This window comes from Quercus robur, chromosome 4, assembly GCF_932294415.1.
Source record: "Quercus robur chromosome 4, dhQueRobu3.1, whole genome shotgun sequence".
Taxonomy (NCBI): Eukaryota; Viridiplantae; Streptophyta; class Magnoliopsida; order Fagales; family Fagaceae; genus Quercus; species Quercus robur.
The window spans coordinates 85,411,436-85,428,591 of NC_065537.1; the positions used below are offsets into that span (position 1 = coordinate 85,411,436).

Here is a 17,156-nt window from a genome sequence, read left to right on the forward strand (position 1 = left end):
TCCTTATAACCCTAAAAAGTAAGCCTATCCTCATCAGAATCTTTCCAACCTTAACTATTAAACACCAAATCCTTGGATCCCCTCTTACAAGTCTTAGATGGTCTTCAAAAGGGCTCATGCACAAACAACACCTTCTTACTTTGACCCAAGTACCCCACTTGTTTACCGTGAACCCCTTTGACTTCTTAAAACTCCAGATTATCAGTGACTGTTGTGCAAATAGCCATTCTGAATTCCTCCTAAAAAATCCAAATCCTTTGTGGAAAAACCCAAAATTTTTCATATACCTTCCATTCAAGAAAAATGAAGATGTCAACCCCACAAGAGCCAGTCACAGAGGGATGAATCTAGAACATTTAGCCCTGGCCACTCAGGAACTATCTACTCTTCTAGCTGAAGGCCTTATTGAACCTACAACTTCTCCTTTGGCAGCTAGGCATCCATCCAGGAGAAAGATACAAGACGGCTTTTTGCATCCCAGACCACCATTACCAATGGACTGTTATGCCTTTTGGTCTTAAAAATGCCCCATCCCAATTCCAGAAAGCAATGATAACGTTGTTCTAGCCACTTTTAGCCAATGCATTAATCTATGTGGATGATATCCTTTTGTTCTCAAAAGATGAAGAATCCCATGCCAAGTTGCTCACTGAATTTTATAATTTAGTGAAATCCCAAGGAATAATGCTTTCAGAAAAGAAAATGGTCATAGGACAGTCTTCTATAGATTTTTGGGAGTAAATATTTTAGATGGAAAGTACACTCTGCAGCCGCACATAGCGTCCTCTTTGGGTGAATTTCCAGACAAGCTCACAAACACTAAGCAAATACAACAGTTCCTTGGAATTGTAAATTACATGTCAGACTTCATTCCAAAAGTCTCCCGATACAGGAACTGTTTGGCTCAATTGTTGAAGAAATCTCTCCCAGAATGGAACTCTACTCACACAGAAGCGGTCCAATAATTGAAAAGGTTATCACAAAACTTCCTCCCTTACAGATTCTAGGACCAGGTAAACGGATCTTGCAGATAGATGCAAGTGATGAATATTGAGCGGTAGCTCTTTTTGAAGAAATTGATGGCAAAAGGAATATTTGGGGCTACAAAAGTGGTGCATTCAAGCCCTTAGAACTTCATTACCATTCTACTTTCAAAGAAATTCTTGCAATCAAGCATGGAATTGAAAAATTCCAGTTCCATCCTCTTGGACATAATTTCTTAGTAGAAATGGACATGTCTTCCTTTCCCAAGATGCTCCAGTTCAAAAGAAAAATGCTCCCACATCCTCAGCTACTCAGATGGTCAAATTGGTTTTCACAATGGTCTTTTCAAGTCAAGCACATTAAAGGTAAGGATAACTTTATCACTGATTACCTTTCCAGGAAACCTCCAGCCCTTAATACCACAATTATCCCTCCACCTTTATGTGTATATCCTATTACAGACCAATCCTCATCCTCAGGCTCTTCCTCTGCAGACCTTAATGATATCCTTAATATGATAGAAAACCTTCCCTCAGAAATAAAAGACCAAATCAAAACCTTGACCCTTGAAGCCAGAACTAAAAGAATTATTAAAAGCCTCCATGATTACCTTAAAAAACACCAATGCCATTTCCTTGCTATTTTCCCTGATATAGACCAACCAGGGAAAACCCCTTTTGCATTTTGGATAACCAATTGGACGGTTGCACATTACCTCTATATGTGGTACTTACTCAATGAATATTACTTGTGTCTTCATTTTGAACCAGAGTTTTACAACTATATTTTCCCTCAGGGAAATAAATATTTTCATAAATTCTGGTATGAAATCTTGAAAAATGATGCTCATGATGGTGAATGGATAAAGTATCCTAAAACAGAACACCCCAAATTTGGCCACAAAGTCACTTCAGCATGTTTGGTTGCCAAACTTCATTCTAAAAATAACATTCGAGCACAAGGAATTTTCCACCTTGCTGAGATGTATTGGGTGACCAATTCAGACGGAAGTCTCCACACACATTTGGATGTCTCTTGGGTATCTTGTTATCATGCTCTTACCATGGCAGAATCCCTTAATAAGGGTATTTTTCCTGAAATAATTCCAACTGGCCTGGATGTTTGTAAGCAACAATGGCCACATGAAGATCATTGGGAAATGCCAAATCCTCTTATTGGATATGATGACCCGTAATATCATAATCATGATCCTGATGAAGATGTTGACGAAGAATGGTTCCAAGGAAGAGATGGATGGGACTAGATATCTTTAACAAAAAAAAAAAAAAAAAAAATGCGCCAGTTAAAAGTCCTAGAAACGTCAGAAAGATCACCAATGCAGATATCCATGTTTTCTTTTATATGTTCCTAGTAATCTACCTAATTAACCAGTTTCCATAATCTTCTTACACCCTCTATTTTAGTCATCCCTCTGTTTTCTGTCTCTTCCTTTCCCACAAAGATGGGGGTCCTTCAAAGACATGTTAAAGTTAGGAAAAAGGGTAACAAAAATTTTTCCCGCATTTAAGGTGGTTTGGACAGTCCCTATGACAGCATTTTGATATTCCAAAAATCTGGAGTCAAGAAGTGAAATTCAAGAGACTACAGGGAGTCCCTTTCTTCCATGGAAAGTTAGTGCCAACCTTACTGCTTCAAAATGGAGGTGTGTGTATCCCTGTTTCTGCCAAGGAATTATAAACTCTCTAGGAAGTTTAGAACTTTTGCTTTTGTATACATCATTAGGTCAAGCACAAATATGGTTGACAAAGTGGAGGGTGTTTGGATGGGTTGCCCTCCTTTCATAGCACATTTGTTTGAACCATTGTACATTGTTATTTACATAATAAAAATCTATCATTTTCCATAAATAAAAAAGAAAGGTTTAATATAGTATGTAGTTCAAAGCTTTCACCTCCATGCTTATTTATATATATATTATTCTTTTCAACAATGCATCAATTCCGATATTACTAAACATAAAATTTTAATATTATTTTGTAGGAGTTGTGTTTCAAATGATCATTCTTTAATCATTTTACGAGCATCCTTTCTCATTATATTTTATTAAACTCCAATTCTTCAGCCTTTTATTTTTCCCCCTTTGAAGTCAATTGATGGGTTGACTTGATTCTTTGTTTTCCTATCAACTCATTAATTTCTCTTCCTGAATTGGCATGTGAAATTTGAAGCTAGAGAGCTTTCAGGCGGAACTTAGTCAAGCTTCCTCTTATCCATCTTAATTAAAAATTTTATTAATTTTATTATAATATTGACAATGATAAGGTTATGCATTATGCCCATTATTATATGATTTAGCTCATTAGCGTTGTCTAAAATAGTAAAACTACATTCTTGAAAAATATATATTAAAATTGAAACTCATATTTTCTCTCAATGTTTGTAGCTATTCTTACTTTATTTATTAAAATTTTTCCTTTGTTGTTTTGTGATTTAAGGCAATAGGTTATTGACTCAGAGAAAAGATGAAGCAAAAAATCTTCTAAAAATGTTTCCTTTTCTTTATTTATTTATTTTCTAACTCTCTAAATTTAATTGAAGCAGATGATTAAATGGTTTAAATATTTTCTAGGCAATTTCACACTTCACAAGAGAAAAAAAAATCATGTAATGTCTAATTTCTAATATATCAATAGTATCATACATTGAAAAATTGAGTTCAATTTGAGTTGGAAAACTTATAAATTCAATGTTGTAAAAGCAAACTTTAATGTGCAGTGTTCTTTAAGGAAGTCCTAGGGTAATTATCCGAGATGCAAAGGGAGCAACATGATTGAAAATTTTTCTCCAACTCCAACTACCATTGCTGTATTGAACTCTATTTAACATAATTGAAAATTTTTCCCTTCATAAAAAGAATCAATATTTTCAAGTTCTTTATTTAATTTCCATTTGCATCACCTTGCTTTTACCAGAGGAGGAAGTGTCATTTGAGATAAAGCCTAAAGCTCATTGGCTTAATTATTATATGATTTTTTTTCCCTTTGTAAATATTATATAATCGTTAATTTTTTTCCCATTGTAAATATAATATAATCTTAATTTAAACTATGATAAAAAGGGAAAGAGGTGACTAGGGAAGTAACTCAAATTGTGAGGGTTGGCCAAATGATAGTTGACAAGAGAAAAACAAAAAGACAAGGAAAATGGAAATATGACATTCATCTAGATCATTTGGTCCAACATCTATTTCTTGGAGGCGAGAGTTGCGATAGAACAAGAAAAATGAGAGATTGCATTTTCTTTAACATATAATTGATTATTTCAAGACTTATGCTTTGTGTGGGATTTTTTTTTTTTTTTTTGATTGCATTCTTGAAGAAAAAGACTTTTCTCATACCAACTAACATTAGATGATGTTGTGTTCAAAGGTTAAAAGTTGTTTGTAATTTATGCCAAGACTATGGACATACATATATTTTGGATGAGAATAAGTGATGTCGTGTTCATAGGCTAAAAGTTGTCTATAATTTTTGCGTTAAATAAACACATGTCGTGTGGAACTAGAATCTTTACACAAGTTAAATTCAAGGCATATTGTCTAACAATTAAGAGAGCCTAATAGTTTGCATTGTATAAATTGATTAGTTTTTCGCATATTTCAGATTTTTAAAAGGAATAAATATCAAAAGATTTATCAAGAAGAAATATTTTTGTAAAATTTGATTCTGTAGCATTTGTTTAGTAATTATCAAAATACAAATTGTTACACTTGATGGAAGTCAAAACTAGATAAGACGTTACATGTTGCATGTAGTATAGAAAATAATACTTGGAAATTCTTTGAAATTAGTGAATTTGAATTGAGTGTGTTTAATGGACTTTGTTTGTAATTTGAGGACATAGAGAGTGGTAGAGTGGCTTAATAAAGTATTTAATTGGTCTAGGATCATTACTTTACTCTTAAATTCAACCTCTTTTTAAATCATGTGGTATTCAAATCCTATAAATGTATAATAGCTCATTGTTGTGATTTATATAATTTTGTTAGTATTTATCCACCATTATTTTCAGTCATATCATTTTTTATTGTGATAATTGGTAATAATCTCTAGGTAGTATGGAGTTTGCTTATTTTTTATTTTTATTTTTGGATAATTTAAAAAAGAGAAAGTATTACAATGTTTGATGTGGATAGCTCATTCTTTCTTGGGGACGAGGTTTCATTCCAGAAATTGATATGTTGTAATTATTTGAAATGGTTTTTTATTGGAACATGCTTGAATCATATCATTGTGGCTTTTAGATGAATGTTGTTTATTTGACTAATCCATTTATACATATTTTCAACGATTGTTTTGAATTAGAATTATCAAATTTGATTGGTTTCACCAATAAAAGTGAATATGTATAACTTTCGTTCAAATATCCCGTGCATTATCTTATTTTTCTAATAATTCAGTGGCTTAATTATCAATTGCATATAATACATAATGATCATTTTTTTCCTTCTTTAATTATAAATTTATAATTTTAGTTAAAAAAATTATAAAAGAAGAAGAAGCTTATGTGTTTGGATTAAGAACGACTAAGGACGTAACTTAACTAAATTACATTATGCAGATTGTTAGTCACTTACTCGCTTGGGGGTTCCAATTTGTCAATGTAAATTGTACAAATTTAGAGGGTAAAACAGCATGGGACATCTTGCAAGGACAAACACAAGTAAATAGTAGAGAGATCCGGCTTATGCTACACAGTGCTGGGGCTTTATCAGGTGTATCTCTTTTTTCAAATACTCAAAGTGATGATAATAACATTGATGAATTTTACAACTTAATTGGAGAGGATGTACAACTTTTGGAGCACATTGAGGAGCTACCATTTGTTAATACTCCTTTACACATAGCTGCATCTTATGGGAACATCCAGTTTGCCCTGGAGATGATGAGTTTAAAGCCCTCATTTGCAAGGAAACTAAATCAAAATGGGTTTAGCCCTATTCACCTCGCTCTAAGGAATAAGTATACCAAGCTGGTGGGTTGGCTTCTACAAATTGATGGGGATCTTGTTCGTGTCAAAGGAAGGGAGCGTCTCACTCCCTTGCATTATGTAGTAGAAAACGATGAGTACCTTAATCTATTGGACAAATTTCTATTATTTTGTCCTGATTCAATTACAGATATGACGGTGCGAAACGAGACGGCTTTGCATATTGCCCTTAAGTATAACAGGCTCGAGGCATTTCAATTCTTGGTGGGATGGCTTGCAAATAATTCTTCCAAAAATGCTGAATTTAATGAAAGAAAATTTTTGAACTGGCAGGACAATGAAGGCAATACTGTGTTGCACATTTTAGTATCAAAAAATCAAACCAAGGTAAGCTCTCTCCATTAACATCTACTAAGTATTAACAAAATATGAATAAAAGGGGGGAAAAAAACATAAAATAACCAACCATGAATAGTCTAGATAACCATTTTATTTTTTGAACCAAAACTCATTTTTTGGGTCAAGTAAATTTCTTTCATTTTTTTTTCTTTTCAAAATTTAAAATATTTTATACCAAAATATACTATTTAAAAATGTTTAAAATTTTAGGGAGTGGTGGCCTCCCTTGGTCTATTTACATTTCTGTCACCGGCGTAATATATATATATATATATATATATATATATATTGCTGAATATATATCTAGTCTTTCAATTATCCTGTGGGTTTTCAATTGCATGTAATAGAATATGATTATTTTTTTCTTCTTAATTATAATTTTAGTTATAAAATATATATAAATAAGTAGAAGAAACTTATGCATTTGGATTAAGAACGGACCACGGACGAGACTTGACTGATTTACATTACGCAGGCTGTGAGACACTTCCTCTCTAGGTGTAAGGAATTTGTGGAGGTAAACTGTAAGAATTTAGTGGATAAAACAGCATGGGACATGTTGCAAGAAGGCAACACACAGATTAGGGATATGCTACGCCGTGCTGGAGCTAAACCGGGTTCATCTCTTTCTACATTTAATGGGTGTCCAAATCCAGAGTACCAAAGGCTGTCACCAGTTTTTATGTTTAAGAGTTTAAGACGTGAAATAAGGAATTTTACAGTGGAATGGCGCAATATGCTTCTGGTGGTTGCAGTATTGCTTGCAACACTCAGCTATCAAGCGGTACTTACCCCTCCTGGTGGAGTTTGGCAAGATAATGGTCTGTGCATTACCACAGAACCAGGGAGTAGTTATCATCAGTTTTCTCCCTCCAACTTTTTCAAAAAGATTCCTCCCTCCAATAAAACAGTAGGCAGCAGTAATTATCCTAAAATCATTTATCTGAGTCAGTCCAATACCACATTAGCGTGTGAACACAAAGCAGGGACAGCCATTGCTTTGGAAGATCGCCTTTTTCCGCTGTTCCTCATCTGTAATACCGCGCTATTTTCGTTCTCAAACTCATTAATTATTCTCCTCATTCTACATTTTCACGTTAAGATTCTGTTCCTCGAACTCACTATTTTCCTCTACTTAAGCTATTCTTATTCAGTCTGGACCATAACCGATGATCCAAGTCTGACTCTTGCGTATATGTCTGGTGCGGTCCTTCACTTTGTTTTTATACAGCTTTTATCCCCGTCCCCATGTAATGATCACACTTAGTGCAATACCACAGCAGCATACGGGACATCCATTGCTTTGGAAGGAACCCCTTCTCTGATATTCTTGATTTATGGTACTCGCACATTTGTTTTGTTCTCATATTCAGTAATTGTTCTCCTCATTCCAGCTGGGTACATTAATTTCTTTGTAATCAATGCCTACTTCCTCTAGTTTTGTTATTTTTCTTCACTCAGGCTCCAGATTGGTCAATTATTTCAGTTTTTCTTTCGGCCTTGATTTTTGCAATCTCACCAGCGAATTTTCCAGCTTTGGAAAGAGTCAGGCTAAGTGGTTTGCGGTTTCAATCATGGGAGAAGAATTGATGGGAAAAAATTAATAATATTAGCCGACCTCGGAGCTGTATGAATCTGTAATGTGTGTCAATTTTTATTTTTGTTTCTTCAATAATAAGATTTAGTCTATGTTTCTAAGGGCATAGTTGAAATACCCAATGTCGTCTGTGAATGTAATGTATATTGCAATAAAGCAGTATGATTGCATAGCATTACTTAATTTTTGAATTTATAATCAAATTTCTCACATACCTTATATGTTAGAGTGATTGGTTCTGAAAGCTCAGGATATTATTGGGTGGTTCAAATTTCAATAAGATCGTGTTTTGGAAGCATACTATCATGACCATGAAACAGTGGTCATACTTATATTGTTTGCAATAATAGAGTGGCGCTTTTAGAAAAGAATAAACTCTACTTTGAATCAGAATAAGGTAAAACCCCGTTGGCCTGGTCATAATGCACAGACTTAATTATGATTGATTTCAATCTCTAATAAGTATCCATAAACGTCCATTCTTCAAAACAAGTGACAAACAGAACAAATAGTAATTATCATCTCAATTTTTTAAATATGATTTTTCTATGTCCAAAATCAAGAGAAGGAAGTGGCGTGGTTCTAGCTTGCTCTGTTCAGGACTCTGAATTTGTTATGTACAGCCTGCCTTGCTATTCAGTGTAAGGGTATGCATTCAGTTATAGCACTCCCAAGCAGCAAAGCAGTGTCTTGTTTGTGTAATGGAATGGGAACTCTAGCTGGTCCATGAGGCAGTTATGCTGGACTATCAATTGTTAAAGAAGCAGATGACAAATGTGAGAATTTGATGAAAGAAATTCTGTATTGCATTAAGGAGCATATAAAAGTACATCAGATATTTTATACACATGCAAGGAGCAACAAACTTCTACCTAACTCCAAGTTATACGGATCTAACTTCTACAACCAACCAATCATTTACACGTGTACATAAATAGAAACTACCGATTAAGCTAATCCTAAACTACAAGTAGCATAGTGCATTGATCAAATAGAGCTCTGTCGTTTATGCAGCAAGCAGAATAGCTTCTCTTCCAGTGCTCTGTTTCAGTCCTCTGCCTCTCTGCTTGGCTTGTCTGTGTTGTGCAACTGCTTTATTCTTCTTCATGCTCATTCTTTAACTTCACCCTTTTGACAAAAATGAGGCAGTTGTGCTGGACTATCAAAATCAAGTGTTGGCCTATAGAGAATAGGTTGCTCCCAGGATCTAAGACTTGGGTTGGTAAGATTGTATTGGTTGGTTCGTTGAAGCTAACCCATATGATGCTTTAGTTTGTGCTTGTTATCACAAAATTCCCGGTGTCTAGCATGCTTTAGAGGACGATGTACAGCCGAAGTCTAAAGAATAAAACGAGGGCACGGTGTCGTTTCACTTAGTGCTTAATAAAGAAAACGGTGCCGTTTTTATAAGTAGCTTAGTTTATTGACGCACTTATCCACACGGCGTCGTTCTGATGAAGCCGTTATTTGTGATTGAGTGGTTGTTACAAGCGCGGGAAATTCTGTTTTAGTTTGTTAAGTTGTTTCAGCTTTAATTAGTTTTAGTTACCACATCTCTCTGTAATTAGTTTGTTAATTTCTTTGTAATAAATGCCTAGCTACTTTTCGTCTGGTTTTGTTATTTTTGTTCACCCCTGACCATAATCCCAAGCTCCAGATTGGTCAAGTATTTTAGGTTTTCTTCTGAAAAGAGTCAAGCATATGCTTAACCTTTTAAGATTGCAAGATTCAACAATAAGTGGTTTGTAAATTCAATCATGGAAGAAGAATTGATAGGAAACAAAATATTAGCTGACCTAATGTGTCTCAATTTTTACTTTTATTTTTCTTTGATAATAAAATTTAGTTCATGTTTCTAAGGGCATAGTTGAAGTACGCAATGTCATTTATGAATATATTTAATATTGCAATAAAGTTGTGTGAATTTAACTATTGCTTAGCATTACTTAATTTTTGAATTTATGATTAAATTTCTCACATATCTTGTTTTAGAACCATATCTATTTTCCTTTGTACGTCTGTAGACTCTAAAAACCTATAACAAGACATGTTTTGATTTATGTGCATGTCAACGTAAAATAAAATATTCGATGTTAACAATATAGGCAATATTTAATTTATTCGTAAGATATATTTTTAAAATATTATTTCATTCAAAATTTATAAAGTGGTGTAACATGAAGTAAGAGTTAACAAGAGCAGCATGCTAAAAACGGAAGTCGTTGTATCTTGCACAAACCATAATTTTGATTGGTTCACAATAGCAACTTGCCAACACTTTTTGGTCATGGAGGGTGGGGGCAAATGATGTAATTTAGTTGGGCTCCTTAATATCTGAAAGCTCTAAAATAGTTTCAGGTGCTCTAAGGGTCTAATTTGAATAAGATCATGCTTTGGAAGCATAAATTTATAACGAAAAAATAGCGGCATACCTGTATTGGTTGCATTCATAGTTTGAACTTCTAAAAAAGAGTAAATTATACTTCAAATTGGAGTGAGTTGAAACACAGTTGGCCGGGTCGTAATGCACGTACTTAATTATGTTTAGTTTCAAACTCCAATTATTCATAAACATTTTCTCATCCTCATAGGCGACAAACAGAACAAACTGAAGTGTAATCTCAGCTTTCTTTAATGCGATTTTTCCGTCTAAAATCAAAAGAAGAAAGTGGCATGGTATTTCATGGATTTTATCAACTGCAGCCTGCCCGGCAAGTTGTGGTGAAGCTTCAGTGTAGGGATATTAATTCGGTTCTAAAACTCACGAGCAGCAAAGATTTGACTTTTAACAGTCAAAGAAGCAGATGACAAATGTGTAGGCTTTTAGATCAGTGTACTATTTTTTAAACTTCTTGAAGGTTGGACAATAGAGTTTCGCTTAAAGCAAGTTCTTTTAATAATTTAAGGCTAGAATGTATTAAAAGGAAGCAACACAGAGCGCACAAGATTCAAAACTGAGGAAGAGGATGAGTAACGGCTATTTTACCAACGGTCAAATGTCAAAGGCCAAAACGGTGCCGTTCCACTTAAACGTATTGTGCACGGTGACGTTTGTATTAATCAGAGATTCAGAATTCAGAACGGTGGTGTTTTGGACTTTGGCTCTCCTCTTCATCCAGACTTCTTTCCAGAATTGCTCTGTTTCTTGTTCAAGTCTGGAGTAGCTACAGAGTTATTCTTCAAGCTCTGGTTCTTAGCTGTTAACCCGATAAATAGAGTGCTTTGTAATGTATGAGTCAAGCTTGCATAATCAAAATATTTTAATTCAGAAATATCTCTCTCTCTCTCCCACTTTCTTCCATTCTGTTACAACTACAATTGTTATTTTCCGCCGTTGTTGAACCTTTGCAAGCTCAAAATCTTTCACGGTATCAGAGCCAAGATCCATGGCTTCAACAACACCTCAAGACACTGCTCAGTCCTCACATATTGCTCATTCAACAACACCTCAAGATACTGCTCAGCCCTCACATACTACTCATTCAACAACCTCTCATTCATCCCCAGCTCAGTCTCCACTACTGTTACCATCTAACATGTCAAACCTCATGTCAATCAAGTTAGACTACACTAATTACATTCCATGGAAGCACCAGCTGATTACAATACTGGAAGCTTACTCTTTGATTGAGCATATTGAAGGTACTTTAATCACTTCATGCTTGCAGTTTGGTTTAAGAAAATAAAAGTTTAAACCATAGTTTGGTCTGCAAATGGCAATAAACTAGCACCAGAAGGTTCTGAAATGAAGCTGAATAGCTACAATGAGTTTGTTCTCAATGACCCTCAAGGCATAGAATTATGGAAGGTTCAAACGAATGGTTCTAAACCTAGTTGCATAGCTATGCTAGATAATGGAAACTTGGTGATTAGAGACAAGTATAATAATCCTATATGGGAGAGCTTCAAAGAATCTACTGATACAATTTTTCCAGGGGATACTACACAAGCCTAGCAAGCTCAGGTCTCACACATCTAAGACTAGTCATTTTAAAGGGCGCTTTCAGCTTTATTTGCAGAAGTGCTTTATTCTCTGTCTATGCCATCTGAAGAAATTGAGAAACCTTATTATGCCACCATGACACTGCGATGGGATTCACAGTTGGTCTTTAATGAGGCTGGATACATCTACATCCAAGACGCAGTGAGGACCTACAAGACCTACAATCTTACTAGGGAAGACCCAGGCTCAAGAGAAATTTTCTATCACATGGCTAGGATTGATCATGACGGAGTCTTCAGACTATACAAACACCTAAGGGATAATACAAGTGATGGGAGCTGCCCTTCATCATGGACCATCATGCAAGGCATTCCTGATGATATATGTGGTGCATTGGCCAGTGATCACGTTAATGCTGGTGATCATGATGGGTTCTGCAGACCCAATGGCATTTGTAGTACCTCAGATAATTCAAGTGGGAGAGCATTTTGCTCATGTCCTGACGAATTTTCTCCCTTGATCCAACTTGACAATTGGGCAGGGTGTAAACCAAATTTTCCATTGCCTAGCTGCCACAAGGGATGGGAAAAAAATAAAGAGCTTGTAGATTTTGTAAAGCTTAAAAACGTGGACTTTCCATTCACTTCATATAAACTAGTTGAAGGACCTCAGGTCAATGAGGCAAGCTGTAGACAGCTATGCCTCGACAATTGCTTGTGTGTTGTGGCCATTTATGAGGAAAAAGGTCATTTATGTTGGAAGAAAAAGTATCCTCTGTCCAATGGAAGACAAAGCCCAAATATTACTAGAAGAGATCTCATCAAGTGACCTAAAAATCATGGTTCAGATAAGAAAGACCAGTCTGTGGTAGTTATCTTGGCACTACTCCTTGGTAGCTCTGTATTTTTAATATTCTTTTTCTTCTTAATTAGTTCTATGGCTGTTTACTACTTATACTATAAAAAGATGAAATTGTCATGGAATATTGATAGAACACTTGCAACAAATGTTAGAAACTATACATGTAAAGAACTCAAAGAAGCAACTAGGGGCTTCAAGCAAATATTGGGTAGAGGTGCTTTTGGAACAGTTTATAAAGGGTGTTTGTTTATATAGACTCCTTAAACTAGATTGTTTAACCTATTAATTAGCCAAGTAGTTACTTAGATTTATTATACAGATCTAGGTTAAACACATACAATTATATCACTAAGTGCAGAAAAGTAAAAAAGACAAGCGATATGATTATCTAGGAAAACCAATGAAACTGTTCAGTTTCAAGGTAAAAAACTTAGGGAGTATTTGACCGAGCCATCCTTAAAGTTTGAGAAAGCACAAAAAGCAGCTATGTGTTAGTCCGGTGTTCACATTAACACACTTACCTAAAAGACTAAAAAAAGCCCCCTTGAATTTAGGTCTTCTTGAGTAAGGCCTCATATAAAATGTAAAATGATTTTCATGGTGGTGGGTGGAAAGAGGCCTTGGATGCCAAGACCCTTGACTTTAGGTCATCTTCAACAATGCTTAGACTTTCGAAGAAAGCACAAGGTAGAATATGTGAAAGCACCATTATATCGTCATTTTTTTTAGAAGAGATTCAAATTATACATAGTTTTAGCTTACATTTTCTTAACCATACATTTTAAAAATATGTAATGATTTCCCATTATATATATATATATATATATATGATTTAGAATTTAATTGGTTTAGAATCTTTGATTTTTACACCCAATAATTCATTTGCCACAAAAATTAAAAACTTAGATGGACATATGATAGAAAATTAAACTCAAATTGAAATCTAATTTAGAATCTAATTGGATTTGGACTCTTCAATTTTTACACTTAATAATTCATTTGGCACAAAATTAAAAATTAAATGGGATACGTGGTGCAACATTAAGAATCCAATTAAAATCTAATTAGATTTTTTCTAAGATTTGGCTATTAATATATGTTGGAATATTTTTATATAAATTATTAAAATTTATTATTTAAGTGAATAGATGAAATCAGTTTTCTTTTTACCAATTTCAAAGCCTTTATGTTTGTAATAATCTGTAAGTTGTTTTGTATATATATAATATTAGTATTTGAATGGCTATAAATATTCTCAATTAAATGAACATTTAGTGGCTCAATGTATATGGCAATATTTCCTTACCAAATACATTGTCATTTCCTAATGAAAACGTTTTGTCCTGATTGTCTTTAAGACGTATTTGACCACTAAAAGCAAGTTATGATATTTCCATTTATATAATTCAACTTTTTCTTGACATTATATGAGAATGGTTAATTTTTTTTTGAGAAAGAGAATGGTTAATTGTATATAGACTACTATTTTCTTTGGAATTGATCGGTCAGAGCTTTTGAAGAAGTTATTTCTAATATTAATTCCTACTATCATGAATGTTAAGTGGGTTTTTTGTTTTATATATACATATATGGCATATATGTTTAGTTAGAATATAGAATATATGAAAATAGGATATAGGGCTGATTTTTTCTTCTCCCCATTACATGTAGCAACAAATATTTGCATTATATTTTCCTGTTCTTCTATCATTAAATATATATATCCCTACTATACTATATTGTGGGTAAAAGAAAAGTATTATTGAGAGCTTCCTATCTTACAAGCGATGTAGGCTTGAAGGATAATCAGTGAAGATGGCTAGGTTGTTTTATCCTAGGGGTGGCATGCATAATGTTTAGTTTACTACACTGGAAACCTCGTAGACACGTGTATCATCTCAAGATGGTGACTTGGTCCACGCCTTAACCCCGCCATCTAAAAACGTATATGAATTGACGGTAATTTACTTCTAATGTTATGAGACTACTTTGAAGCATCATCAAGGTAATATCTCTCTATTGTTCTCTAATTTTATGTAATATTCTAATTTATGTGAATTTTGATCATTTATATGGTATGTTGAATGTAATGAAATTCAAGTTATTTATCAATTATTGTTCTTTGAAACAACAATATATATATATATATATATAGAGAGAGAGAGAGAGAGAGAGAGAGAGATAGATTGTTTAATGCATTTTGAGCATGAGGGATGAATTATGGGCCAGGTTTTAAAACCATATACGGATCCCACATCATTTTTACAATCCACTTTGGAAAGACACCCGAAATTTTCTCATAATCCTGTTGGGCCAATATGGTTTCATCTCGGAGGCCTATCCCTATTCATTACTTAATGAAATTATTTATTGATTGAAAGAAAAGGAATTATCTACTTCAAACTTAAAAAAAAAAAAAAAAAAAAAAAAAAAAAAAAAAAAAAAAAAAAAAAATTCTGATGATGGTGAATGGAAAGACACATGGATGTGAAGTTTTCACTGTCGTGGTCTAGATGTTTTTAAATAATGCAAAGTTCATAATGCTAGAGATATGGATTAGTGTTCATTGTTCACTATGAAGCACTTTTCAAGAAAGCACTTACAAGTTGAGAAAGCACAAAAATGACACCAAGTCTGTGGCCTTTGTTGAATCCAAGTCATTTAAATAGTGCAAAGCTCATAATATTATTAGAATATGTGAGCTAGTCATCATTATGAAACATTTTCTAAGAAGGTGTTAGATAGGGATTTGGAAAAGAACCATTTACGCCAAAGATTTTGGGCGAGTCTTTTTGAGTTTATAGGTTTAGTTAAATAATGAAAAGCTCATAATACCATTAGTATGGACTTGTCATCAATTATAGCATGTTCTGAGAAAGTACTAATAGATACGCAATTTGAAAATAAGCACCATTGGCCCTTGACTTTAGGTCTTCTTGAGTAGGACCTAATTGCAAAACTTGAGAAAGAAAGCAATCATAAGAGTTAATTAACTAAAAAGTATTTATTCATCAAAGAAAATGAATGATCTTCTTCTACCTTTTTATTTTATACTATTAGTAAAGTATAAAATGATTTTCATGGTAGCTAGGTGGAAAGACGCCTTGGATGCCAAGTCTTAGTCTGGTCTTCTTCAACAATGCAAAGACTTTCGGAGAAATTACAAGATAGAATCTGGGAAAGTGCCATTATTTCAGTATTGGATGTAACTTTTTTACTTCATGAATGATGACTTGAGAGATAGAGAGGAAAGCACCATTGTTGAATCGAGGTCATTTTTTAAGAACATACTGGATGGTGATTAGGAAAGCACCATTGACGCCAACGACTTTGGCAGCGTCATTTTGAGTATAGATTTTATTAAATAATGCAAAGCCCATAATGCAATTAGTATGGGCTGGCTAGTTGTCACTAAGCTTTTTCGAAGAAAGTAACAGATACGACACTGGAAAAGCACCATTGACGGTAAAGTATATTTTCATCAAAAGAATATGAATTATCTTCTTCCACCTTTTTATTTTATATTACTAAATTAGAAAAAGATTTTCATGGTATTGGGAGATGATATGGATGCCGAGTCTTGGTCTAGGTTTCTTAAGTCTTAACTAATGCAAAAGTGGAGATTTCTCCAGAACGTATCTTGTTAATGGATGAAACTTTTGCTTGTTGATGGTTTGTGCGTCTTAACTAATGCAAAAACTTTTTGATGGTTTGAGGATCCGAATCCTATTTTGTTTGATGCATTTTGAGTCTGAGGGATGAATTATGGATCCCACTTCATTATTACAATCCACTTCAGAAAGACACCCGAAATTTCCTCATGATCATCTTGGGCCAATATGGTTTCACCTTGGTGGCCTAATGGCCTATCCTTATCTCATGTATTCTTAGTAGTCTTATCTCTTTGGTGAAAGCATATACGCTAGGCCTTTCAATCTTTTTTCGTTCCTTAATGAAATTCTTTATTGATTGAAAGAAAAGGAATTATCTTCTTCAAACTTTTTTTTTTAATTTAAATATTAGTATTAAAAAAATTCGGATGGTGGTTAAGTTTTGACTGTTGTTATCTAAGTATTCTTAAATAATGCAAAGTTTAAAATGTCAGTAATATGGATGAGTGTTCACTGTTCATTGTGAAGCACTTCCCAAGAAAGCACATATTTCAAGTTGAGAAAGCACCAAAATGGCCCAAAAGTCTTGGCCTTTCATTCAATTGAGGTCATTATGCAAAGCTCGTAATATTATTAGTATGTTTGAGCTAGTCATCATTATGAAACATTTTTGAAGAAGGTGCTAGATAGGAATTAGGTTGCTAAAACCATGATCTATTAATTGGGTCATCAGTCATGTGACTTGTTTAAATTAATAGTACATGTAGATGGTTAAATGACTTACATGTAATGAGTTAGAGGAGATTCCTTC

At 33.9% G+C, this 17,156-nt stretch overlaps 2 protein-coding genes across 2 annotated transcripts; both read left to right on the forward strand.

Moving 5' to 3' along the window:
- Window positions 1-5,568: 5,568 nt before the first annotated feature.
- LOC126724134 (ankyrin repeat-containing protein BDA1-like) lies at window positions 5,569-7,785 on the forward strand. Its single transcript, XM_050428438.1, has 2 exons — window positions 5,569-6,321; window positions 6,809-7,785. The coding sequence occupies exons 1-2, from the start codon at window positions 5,692-5,694 to the stop codon at window positions 7,598-7,600; spliced, it is 1,422 nt and encodes a 473-aa protein (XP_050284395.1). The 5' UTR covers window positions 5,569-5,691; the 3' UTR covers window positions 7,601-7,785.
- A 4,223-nt stretch (window positions 7,786-12,008) lies between these two features.
- On the forward strand, window positions 12,009-12,701 carry LOC126722826 (G-type lectin S-receptor-like serine/threonine-protein kinase LECRK3). The gene has a single exon (XM_050425966.1). The coding sequence runs from the start codon at window positions 12,009-12,011 to the stop codon at window positions 12,699-12,701; it is 693 nt and encodes a 230-aa protein (XP_050281923.1).
- The last annotated feature ends 4,455 nt before the right edge of the window (window positions 12,702-17,156 follow it).

What these genes read in the sequence shown, in the direction of transcription:
- LOC126724134 (XM_050428438.1), top strand. Translation starts at nt 5,692, where the DNA reads ATGCTACACAGTGCTGGGGCTTTATCAGGTGTATCTCTTTTTTCAAAT. An exon ending in TATCAAAAAATCAAACCAAG is followed by an intron (nt 6,322 to 6,808) that starts GTAAGCTCTCTC and finishes TACATTACGCAG; the next exon opens with GCTGTGAGACACTTCCTCTC.
- LOC126722826 (XM_050425966.1), top strand. Translation starts at nt 12,009, where the DNA reads ATGACACTGCGATGGGATTCACAGTTGGTCTTTAATGAGGCTGGATAC.